The following is a 12200-nucleotide window of genomic DNA, read 5'->3' as shown; positions in this document are numbered from 1 at the left end:
AGCAATGCACTACCGGGGCTAGCTGGTTATTGGTGGCTGTCATATATGCCTCTTGTCATTGGCTTACCTGATGTGTTCAGCTAGCCCCCAATATCCTTTTAAATTTGCAGATAATGATAGCTGAGGGTGGTGAGTGGATGAGCCTGCCAAAAGGTTGAGCCATTAGGTGGGCTTGTCTGAGGAGAGGGTGCCTAAAACGCAGTGGCATAATAAGTAGAATGGGTAGTGGCCCTCTCAGGTAACTAGGCTGTAATCCTCTTCTCTAGGGTTGTAATCGAGAGAACCTATTCTGCCATCAAGCTTAAAATTGAATAATTACAAATGTTACTCCCAGGTTGGTTTTCTTGTGTTTTTATTTTTTTTATTTTTTTTTAGTTAAATATTTTTATTACATTTTTTAATCAAGTTTACAATATCAAAAACTTGTGATATTAGAAGTATTCTTAACAAGGTATGCACAATGTATACAAGTATCTTAAACTATTTAATCGTCTTCTCTTATAGGTGAATACATCTGGTAACTGGACAAGTCAGCGTTTGACGACAAGAAGGCGATACAAAAAAACCAAAGCAATACAAATAAAAACATTATTTGTAGTTCAACATTAAAGAATAAAAACAAAGGGGCCCATTTATCAAGCTCCGGATGAAGCTTGAGGGCCCATGTTTCTGACGATTTTATCAATGGAAAAGACCACCTGATAATGGTATAGGGTAATCGTTTCTCCACAGTTATTGTTTTTATTTTTTATTAGAAAAGGAATACATTAGATGAAAACCTTCAAATATAACTATGTGTTTATCCTCATGACAAACAAGTTCTGGTGTAGATATATCAGTCTCCTGATTAAAAGCTCATCTTTTAGAGACAGACCTGGCACTCCCTTACTCTCCCGAATACAAGCTCCTTCTTGTGTATATCTGGCACTCTACAGAACAATATTGTCTCCTGGTGCATATTTGGCACTCCCCTGACTCTTCTGGCTAAAAACAGCTACTGCTGTAGATCTTAGCAATTAGCAACTACTGATACAGATCTGACACTCTCCTAACTCTTCTGGTTATAACCACCAACCTGTATAGATATGGCACCCTGATGTATGACACACTGATATGGGTAAGGCATTCTCTTTATTCTTCTGGCTATAAGCACCTATTGTTGTAGATCTGGCAATCTCCTGACTATCTTGGCTATGAGCACCTATTGGTTTAGACATGACACTCTCCTGACTCTTCCAGCTATATGCACTTTCTGGTGTAGGTCTGACACTCTCCTGACTTGGCTATAAGCACCAACTTTTAAAGATATGTCACTCTCCTGACTCTTCTGGATATAAGCACTAACATGTATAGATATGACATTCTCCTGGCTCCATTTTGCACTCTCTGGACTCTTTTGGCAATAAGCACATACTGGTTTAGATCTGGCACTCTCCTGTCTCTTCTGGCTTTAAGCAGCTACTGATGAATATATGGTGCTCTCCTGACTTTTCTATATATAAACAATTACTGGTGTAGATATGGCACTCTCCTGACTCTTCTGGGAATAAGCAGCTACTGGTGAAAATATGGAGCTCACCCGACTCTTTTGGCTATAAGCACTGGTATAGATATGGCATTTTCTTCTTCTGGCTATAATCACCTACTGGTGTAGATATGGCACTCTGGCAACTCTTCTGATTAAAGATGCTCATGGTACATATCTGGCATTCACCTGACCACAATTACTACCTGGTAAATATTTTACACTCTTTTGACTCTCCAGAAGAAAAGTTCCTCTAGGTGCATATCTGGCACCTGGTGCACATATGACATTTACCTGACTCTCTTGACTAAAATCTGCTCCTGGTGTAGATCTTGTCCTCTCCTTATGAAAAGTTCCTCCTGGTGCAGATCTGTAATTTAAATGACTATAAGCTGAATTGAAACTATCCTTACTCTTCTGACCTAAATCTCCTCCTGGTAAATATCTGGCACTCTCATGATCAAAAGCTCCTGGTACATGTCTAGCATTCTTCTGACTAAAATAGTCTTGTGATGTAATTCTGTAGATCTGACTTTTCTGATTAAAAGGTCCTGATGTAAAACTGCCACTCTTCTGACTAAAAGCTGTTCCTGATGCAGATCTGACATTCTTCGGATTATCATGAGTAATATTTCCGCCTGGTGTAAATCTAGCACTATCTTGACTTTTCTGGCTTAAATCTCTGCCTGGTGTCAACATGACATTAATTTGACTTTTCTGATTAAAACCTTCTTTATTTACAGACCTGATACTCTCCTGATTATTCTGCGTAAAAGCTCCTCCTAGTACAGACCTGATATTCGGCTGATTCTTCTGTGTAAAAACTCGTTCTTGCTCAGATCTGGTACTCTTCTGACTCTTCTGTGTAAAATCTTCTCCTTGTACAGATCTGATACTCTCCTGACTCTTCTGTGCAAAAGGCCCTCCTTGTACAGATCTGGTACTCTCCTGACTCTTCTGAATACAAGCCCCTCCTTGTACAGATCTGGTACTCCCCTGACTCTTCTGTGTATAAGCTCCTCCTTGTACAGATTGGGTACTCTCCTGACTCTTCAGTGTAAAATCTTTGCCTTGTACAGATTGGATACTCGTCTGACTCTTCTGTGTACAATCTCCTCTTTGTACAGATCTAGTACTCTCCTGACTCTTCTGTGTACAATCTCTTCCTTGTACAGATCTGGTACTCTCCTGACTCTTCTGTGTACAATCTCCTCCTTTTACATATCTGGTACTCTCCTGACTCTTCTGAATACAAGCCCCTCCTTGTACAGATCTGGTACTCTCCTGACTCTTCTGTGTACAATCTCCTCCTTTTACATATCTGGTACTCTCCTGACTCTTCTGAATACAAGCCCCTCCTTGTACAGATCTGGTACTCTCCTGACTCTTCTGTGTACAATCTCCTCCTTGTACAGATCTGGTACTCTCCTGAGTCTTCTGTGTAAAAGTGCCTCCAGGTGCAGATCTGACACTCCCTTGATTAAAAGCTCCTCCAGGTGCAGATCTGGCACTCCCTTGATTAAAAGCTCCTCCAGGTGCAGATCTGGCACTCTCCTGATTCTCCTGATTAAAAGCTCCTCCTTGAGTAGATATGTAATTTGTTTTATTCTTCTGACTATAAACTTCTCCTGGTGAAGATCTAGAAGATCCTCTTATTATTAAAGTCTCTCTTGAGCTATTTGGTCTGGGATATTTTTCCATTGGTGACATAATATTTTCTTGTGTGGTAATGTCTCCTGCAGAGCTTCGTTTTTTACCTGATGTCATTACATCTGCAATATAGGAATAGTGGTTGATATGTTTAAAGGGACAGTATACACCTTGAGACTTTTATAAAAAAAAATCTTTAGTTATGTGTAATTAAACAACTTTGCAATATATTTTCATTATTTATTTTTTATTTAACTCTGAAAATTTAGCAATTTCTAATTCTAAGAACTTGAAATGCACCTGCTGGCTTTTCAAGGCCAACCTTGCTACATATTTAGCCCTAATTACCCTTTATCAGATAATAACTGCAAAACAACACACTTTATATTAACTTTATGACTGTGACTGGCCTTGCAAGTGGTGGGTGTAATTTGGCATTGAAAGAGAATTGCATCAAACAAACTGTTAATGTGTCCTGAAATGTTTCAGACTTGATCAATATGTTAATTCATTATAAAATGACAGAAATGTCGTCTAATAACAATTTGATGTTCCTTTAAGAAAAACTTAAAAGTCAAAACAAATAGAATTATGAATTGCCTCTGGGAAATAATTATTTACCAGTCGATTACAAACTCTTTAGAGTAGAGCCTGTGTCCACCTGTATTAAAAGGACATTAAAGACCTCTTGCTTTTGTGTAGAAGTTGTTTTTTGTCACACGCTCCCTAGACAGGCCAATCAGCAAACTCTGTAACGTAGGTTTTTAAACTGCTACAAATTTCCTAAACAGTTATTTGATTTACAGATTTTGCTATTTGGCTCACTAGAGAGCGTGGAACAAAGTGCAATCTTTTTTTCAAAAGCACAATATGTTTAATAGATGTTTAGCAATTTATAAGTTGAAACCAAAAATGTTATATCATGATTCAGATAGAACATACAATTTTAAACAACTTTCCATTTACTTCTATTGTCAAATGTGCTACATTCTCTTGGCATCCTTTTTTTAAATAGCAGCAACGCATTACTGGGAGCTAGCTGAACACATAAGGTGAGCCAAAGTCAAGAGGAATATACATGCAGCAACCAATCAACAGCTAGTTCCCAGTAGTGCATTGCTGCTCATAAGCCTACCTAGGTATGATTTCCAACAAAGAATAGAAAAAGAATAAAGGAAATTAGATAATGGAAATAAATTGGAAAATTGTTTAAAAGTTTAGTTTTGAGTTTACTGGCCTGGCCCTGTAATGTCATTTTAATGTGTTTAGTTTAGTCTGTTTATCTGTATTTTTGCTACAACCAGGTGTCATTGCTTAGCCCTATTTATTATTTAGTGGCACTTTACAAATAATGATGATACTGATGAGAATAATTGTTTCTGAAAAAGAGGAAACTTATACACAATTGTATCAATGTATTCCTGACATTTTAGGCAATAGAGATCCATTTGTTTGTTTAGTTTATGTTTGATCTTTTTGTGCTCTAGGCAGTGGCGGCTGGTGAATTTTTAGGATGGGGGTGCACAAGACCCTCCCCCTATTAGAAAGCCACACCCCTTTGAAAAACCACGCCCCTTTTGAAAAACACGCCCCTTTAATAAGCCGCGCCCATTTTAAAAGCCACACCCCTTTGTGAAAGTCACGCCCCTCAAATGGCCCCACCCATTTGAACCAGCAGTGTTTTTGGTCATCGTCTTCTTGAAATATCCAGCCCCGGCCTGGGGGTAACTTCAACTGAAGTTTGTGACTGATTCCTCAACATTATTCTCAAGTATCTGCTGATATTGAGTGGAATCCATGAGACCCTCAACAATATTCCCAGTAGTACAGGTCTTTGGAGGTGGTCTGTGGGCTGTTTTTGACCGTTCTCACCATCCTTTGCCTTTGCCTCTGGCCCTCTCTGATATTTTACTTGCCCTGCCACTTCTGGCCTTAACAAGAACTGTGCCTGTGGTCTTCCATATCCTCACCATGCATTGCTCACTGTGTTCCTCATAGTGGACACAGACATCTTAAATCTATGAATGCATACTCTTCAGTACAGCCATGTTCACGTGCGACAGTGCACAAATGGAGGAGCCTACACTACCTGCCCATGTCTAGTCTTAAAATATACATGATGGTGCTCAGTTAAATTATATAATAACATATATATATTAACCAAATGATTAATTAAAGCTGCAAAATAATAAGAATGTTGAATGTACATTCATGAAAACATATATATTCCTGGATTTAAAGAACCTTCCACTTTATAGAGAAATACAACCACATTTCAATTACTGTTGCCCCAGCCCCCAGTGTTCGATATAAGGCAATGCAGCCAAAGGCCTTGGCAACATGAAGATAAATACACCCACATTTTACTTTCTACAAAAGAAGATTATTTCTATTACACTAGTGCTTAATAATTAACTTCAACAGTAAAGATTAAAACAGAATGTTGTTAACTCAAGTACAATTTTTGTAAATTAAGTCAATCCGCCTGTCTTTTTTTGAGGCAAATAAATCAATAACATTTTCGGTGAATGTAGGCATGTCATTGATCAATTGTTTTTCAATTGTGAGCATGGCTAGAGCAGTCAGTCTTTCCTCAGTCATGGTGCTCCTTAGAAATGTCTTAACTCGTTTTAAAGTTGAGAAACATCTCTCAGCCTCAGCAGTTGTCACGGGAATAGTCGAAATAATTTGCAACAGTTTGTAGGTCTCAGAGAAAGTACTGTCCAAGTTATTTTCTATTACAAACTGTAGAAGACTGATGGCACCATTCATATTTCGGAAATCTGGTCTTCTGTAAATTACTCCTAGTTCAGTTTTCAGGCGATCTTTCTGTAATGTGTGATAAACCGCTGATGTTTGTTCAAGAAGCTGATTTGGAAAAATTTTCTCGTAATCCGCAAATTTTTCCGCTTGGAGGAGAGAAACAGCCGAGTAGTGAGTTATAAAAGAAAATCTATCTTTTACTTGATTTGTGATAACATCGCATATCTCTTTAGCTGCCACAGTCTGAGCAATGTGAATATTTTCTCTCTTCCTTTTCCTAGATGTTTCCTCTGTTTCTGATATCGTCATGGTCACTGTGTCCATTCTATTCCTTTCGTTTTCCATTGTCTGCTGGAAAGTGTTAATATGTTTTCTAATAAGTGCCGCATCTGTTTGTGTTTTCTGAAGTTGGTTGTATAACACATCTACATGTGGCATAATATTGTGAAAAACTGTAAGCCAAAACACAAATACCGAGTCTTGTAACATACGCCGAATAGCCCCTGCTTGATTTATAGCTATTTCTTTTTTCGATGTTGACTCTATTTTTTCCATGCATTCAATTAACTGTTCCCTGTTTTCAAAAACTGTATTGACGGTTCGACTCTTGAAATTCCACCTGGTGGCTGAACCATGAGGTATCCTTCTTCTAACAGTTTCATCTAGAATAGCTATCCTTTGTGGCGAGTTACTAAAAAAGTTAGTAATGTCACTTAGATTTGAAAAAAATACTCGAACTTGTTGATTTTGACTGCTTGCTTGGCTGACAATTAAATTGAGCTGATGTGCGTAGCAATGCACAAAATGTGCATTCTTGTAGGTACGTTTAATTATAGCCTGAACACCTGCATGCTGACCACTCATCACGCTTGCACCGTCGTAACTCTGCGATATCAGTTTCTCTGGGTTGTCTATAACTTTTTCCAAAGTAGCTTGAATACACGTAGCTAAAGATTCGGCATCATGTCCAGCTGGATTAGTGAATTCCCAGAATCTCTCAACCGGTTGTCCGTTACCTATAATGTATCTAAAAACAACAACCAATTGGAAGGCAGATGAAACATCAGTAGTTTCATCTGCTATCACTGCTACAAAACTTGCATTTGAGATTTCCTTCTTTATTTGGTTCTGGCAAACAGTAAGCATACAGTCTAATAAATCGTTTTGAATTTCTTTTGACGTTCCTTTAAAAACAGTGGCACTAGCGAGATGTTCTTTTAGAGATGCATCAAGCTCTGCTGAGAAGTTTATAAGACCTCTGAAAATGCCTGGATTTAATGAATCATCGTGTTCGTCATGTCCTCGAAGTGCAAGCTCAAATGCGCCGCAAAATAAAATACAATTAATTATTTTGGAAAGAACATAGCGATTTTTCGTTACTTGCTCATTATGTTTTTTAATATTCAAACGATATGCACTGTCAAGTTGTTGCCGAATATCAACCCTTCCTAGCAAATTAAACTCTAATGTGGAGTTTAAATGTGATTGGGAGCAATTATGTTTATTGGTTTTTTGACTTAAATGTGATAAATCGGCGACACCATAACTCACCCAGCTTGAATCCCCACTTTGTTTTGCAAACAGGAGACAATAAAAACAAAAGAGCCTGTTAGATAATTCACAACCACAAATCCATGGATATTTATCATATACCTCGGGTTTGAATTCTCTTTTGTAATCTCTAGTTTTACATTTTGTCACCTGGGTAAGGTTAAGCATAGGTGTTGGCCTGAGCATTTTAATTTCCATTTTTCTTTCAATGGGCAACGTTGAAAAATGTAATTGCTTTAGCTCAGACACACTAATTTTACTAAGTGCCATCTTAACTGTTAGTTTACACACAAAGAACAGTCCTTTGCTCTTATCTAATATATAACTTGTAGGTAGGTAGCTCTGCAGCTGTTAGAAAATATACAACTTAATAGTTTAATAGTTTGGCGGTGGTTATGTAATATATAACTTGTAGGTAGGTAGCTCTGCTGCTCTGCAGCTGTTAGAAAATATACAACTCAACTTGAAGTAATAGTTTAATAGTTTGGCGGTTGTTATGTAATATATAACTTGTAGGTAGGTAGCTCTGCTGCTCTGCAGCTGTTAGAAAATATACAACTCAACTTGAAGTAATAGTTTAATAGTTTGGCGGTTGTTATGTAATATATAACTTGTAGGTAGGTAGCTCTGCTGCTCTGCAGCTGTTAGAAAATATACAACTCAACTTGAAGTAATAGTTTAATAGTTTGGCGGTTGTTATGTAATATATAACTTGTAGGTAGGTAGCTCTGCAGCTGTTAGAAAATATACAACTTAATAGTTTAATAGTTTGGCGGTTATTATGTAATATACAACTTGTAGGTAGGTAGCTCTGCTGCTCTGCAGCTGTTAGAAAATATACAACTCAACTTGAAGTAATAGTTTAATAGTTTGGCGGTTGTTATGTAATATATAACTTGTAGGTAGGTAGCTCTGCTGCTCTGCAGCTGTTAGAAAATATACAACTCAACTTGAAGTAATAGTTTAATAGTTTGGCGGTTGTTATGTAATATATAACTTGTAGGTAGGTAGCTCTGCAGCTGTTAGAAAATATACAACTTAATAGTTTAATAGTTTGGCGGTTATTATGTAATATATAACTTGTAGGTAGGTAGCTCTGCTGCTCTGCAGCTGTTAGAAAATATACAACTCAACTTGAAGTAATAGTTTAATAGTTTGGCGGTTGTTATGTAATATATAACTTGTAGGTAGGTAGCTCTGCTGCTCTGCAGCTGTTAGAAAATATACAACTCAACTTGAAGTAATAGTTTAATAGTTTGGCGGTTGTTATGTAATATATAACTTGTAGGTAGGTAGCTCTGCAGCTGTTAGAAAATATACAACTTAATAGTTTAATAGTTTGGCGGTTATTATGTAATATATAACTTGTAGGTAGGTAGCTCTGCTGCTCTGCAGCTGTTAGAAAATATACAACTCAACTTGAAGTAATAGTTTAATAGTTTGGCGGTTGTTATGTAATATATAACTTGTAGGTAGGTAGCTCTGCTGCTCTGCAGCTGTTAGAAAATATACAACTCAACTTGAAGTAATAGTTTAATAGTTTGGCGGTTGTTATGTAATATATAACTTGTAGGTAGGTAGCTCTGCAGCTGTTAGAAAATATACAACTTAATAGTTTAATAGTTTGGCGGTTATTATGTAATATATAACTTGTAGGTAGGTAGCTCTGCTGCTCTGCAGCTGTTAGAAAATATACAACTCAACTTGAAGTAATAGTTTAATAGTTTGGCGGTTGTTATGTAATATATAACTTGTAGGTAGGTAGCTCTGCTGCTCTGCAGCTGTTAGAAAATATACAACTCAACTTGAAGTAATAGTTTAATAGTTTGGCGGTTGTTATGTAATATATAACTTGTAGGTAGGTAGCTCTGCTGCTCTGCAGCTGTTAGAAAATATACAACTCAACTTGAAGTAATAGTTTAATAGTTTGGCGGTTGTTATGTAATATATAACTTGTAGGTAGGTAGCTTTGCTGCTCTGCAGCTATTAGAAAATATCAACTAGAAGTTGAACTAAATTGTTAAAGAACTCCCTAAAAATCCAGTATACTCCTAAACTTGCTAATCTCAGACTGTGTCTGTTGTTTAAATTACAAGTAGAAAAATAAAAATGTTTTTTTTTTTAAACACTAGTTCAAGTTCAAGACTCAACTCAAGTTACTCTATATAAAAAGAAATCTCAGACTCAGACTGTATCTGTTGTTTAAATTACAAGTAGAAAAATAAAAATGTTTTTTTTTTTTTAAACACTAGTTCAAGTTCAAGACTCAACTCAAGTTACTCTATATAAAAAGAAATCTCAGACTCAGACTGTATCTGTTGTTTAAATTACAAGTAGAAAAATAAAAATGTTTTTTTTTTTAAACACTAGTTCAAGTTCAAGACTCAAGTTACTCTATATAAAAAGCAATCTCAGACTCAGACTGTATCTGTTGTTTAAATTACAAGTAGAAAAATAAAAATGTTTTTTTTTAAACACTAGTTCAAGTTCAAGACTCAAGTTACTCTATATAAAAAGCAATCTCAGACTCAGACTGTATCTGTTGTTTAAATTACAAGTAGAAAAATAAAAATGTTTTTTTTTTAACACTAATTCAAGTTCAACTTAGACTCAACTCACTCTATCTAAAAAGCAATCTCAGACTCAGACTGTATCTGTTGTTTAAATTACAAATAGAAAAAAAAGGTTTGTTTTTTTTTAACACTAGTTCAAGACTCAACTCACTCAGTTACTCTATATAAAAAACTGCAGGCCTGCAGCAAAAATCATTAAAATATCTGCCCACAAAGTTACTGAACTAATAATATATTACTAGTATAAATTAAGTTAACTAAAGTATCTTCAAGTTCTATATAGATATAGATAACTAGAAAATCTGAATACTACTAGTAGTGACTGTGAATCTACAGTTCTAAACTAATTTGCTGCTAAGCTAAGCCTAATGTAATTAATAATAATTATAATGGCTATTGGCTAACTATCTAACTGTCTATTAGCCTGCTCCTGGGCCCTGGCTATTTCTTTGCACACTACTTGACTGCAGCTCAGCAGACACTGAGTCAGCACACAGCAGCAAATATTGACTGTCTGTCACTGTTCAATCAACTTGTTGATGCTTGATGGCTGCCAGCAGGCAGCAAAAAATATATAGTTTTGTTGTAAACAATTTTTGCACAGAGCTATGCAAAAACACTCCTCTCAGCTCAACGGCTATCTCCAAAGATTTTCGCGCCGTTGAGCTGGGAGGAGCCTCGTGGGGGCCATCACGTGAGCCATGGAGCCTATCACAGAGTCTGAGGAGTCCGGATCAAGAGGCTGGGGGAGGAGACAGAGCACAGGCTGAACGACCGCACAGTTCAGCCTGTGCGATTATGCCTCTATAGGCATGAGGCTGGGGAGGAGCTCTACGCCTGCACAGTGAATACATTGCGATCACTGTGCAGGCATATAGAGCTCCTTACCGCACGTGCGAGTGGGGGGTGGAGACTGGAGCCTGCCCTGGACTGTCAATCAGCCTCTCTCAGCTCAGCCTCAGGCAGCAGCAGCAGGCAGTGCGCCGTGGTGGTGTGTGGTGTGACGTCACGGACGTCAGCACACTGAGTAGTCCACCCGGTCCTAGCTCCTGCCTCCTGCCTGAGCCTGATAATAAATATACAGTGTCTGTTAATGAACACTCAGTGGCGAGTCAGTGATGAGAATGATAATAGATTAAATAGCAGGGTATATAAGCTAAGCAGCAGTGCCAGTAAAGCATTATTTAATACATATAATATTAAATAATATAAATAAAAAATAAAATTAAAATTTTTCATAATTTTTTTTTTCTCATTTTTTTTTTTTTAAATGCTCATTTTTTTTCCCCCTCCTCTGCCCCCTGGGGGTTCACGTGCGACAGTGCACATATGGAGGAGCCTCCACTGGCTCTAGGGAGGATAGGAGGGGGCTATCAACACCCAATCATTATTGTATTGCCCCCAATTATTTATTAAAATTGTCAAAAGTTATAAATTTGCTAAGCAAACCCTTTTATACATGTTCTTTGTATAAGAATGGAGGCAAATGGGAGGTTAAATAAAAAAACAATAAATATACATAGTATAAAATTATAGACAACTCTATAAGTACCAGTGTCCATCAATGGTATGGCGTTTATGCTCATGCCAGGTTTAAAGAGACAGTAAACACTTTGAGCTTTTAATATAAAATGCTTAATTATACAAAGTAAAAAAAATAATCAATAAACTTTCATTATTTATTTTGTCTCCTCTTCCTGTAATTTAAGTCTTAACATTGTGGATTTTGCATGTCCTGAACATTTAAAGATCACATGACAGGCTTCACAAACCTAACCCTGCCACATATATGTCTCTAATTTGCAGTTTATATTATCTTTTCTTCTGTACCCAGACAATGGAGATTTTGTTAACAAAATGATAGTGGCAAGCCCTGTCTTTTGTCAGACTCAAGTCTAAATTGGTTCCCCCAAATGAGAAAAGCGGTGGGTGGAGAAAATCAATTGCAGCAAACAATTAAAATACAAATGTCTGTTGAAAACTGCTGAATAATGATGTAATCACAAGATGTTACTGTCCATTATTGATATTGGGGGATATTTATCAAAGGTCTGGCGGACCTGATCCGACAGTGCGGATCAGGTCCACCAGACCTCGCTGAATGCGGAAAGCAATACGCTCTCCGTATTCAGCATTGC

The 12200-nt window shown here is 37.1% G+C and overlaps 1 protein-coding gene across 1 annotated transcript in view; it reads right to left on the bottom strand.

Annotated features, from left to right (window-relative positions):
- Positions 1-335: 335 nt before the first annotated feature.
- Positions 336-12200, bottom strand: part of LOC128642265 (uncharacterized) — a 64161-nt gene continuing 52296 nt past the window's right edge. Inside the window, exon 5 of the mRNA XM_053694973.1 lies at positions 336-3297. Within this exon, the coding sequence (XP_053550948.1) occupies positions 1691-3297 (1607 nt within the window). The 3' untranslated portion in view covers positions 336-1690. The remainder of the gene's footprint in view (positions 3298-12200) is intronic.

The sequence above is a fragment of the Bombina bombina genome, chromosome 11 (assembly GCF_027579735.1).
Source record: "Bombina bombina isolate aBomBom1 chromosome 11, aBomBom1.pri, whole genome shotgun sequence".
Lineage (NCBI taxonomy): Eukaryota > Metazoa > Chordata > Amphibia > Anura > Bombinatoridae > Bombina > Bombina bombina.
This window is presented reverse-complemented; position numbering and strand designations above follow the sequence as displayed.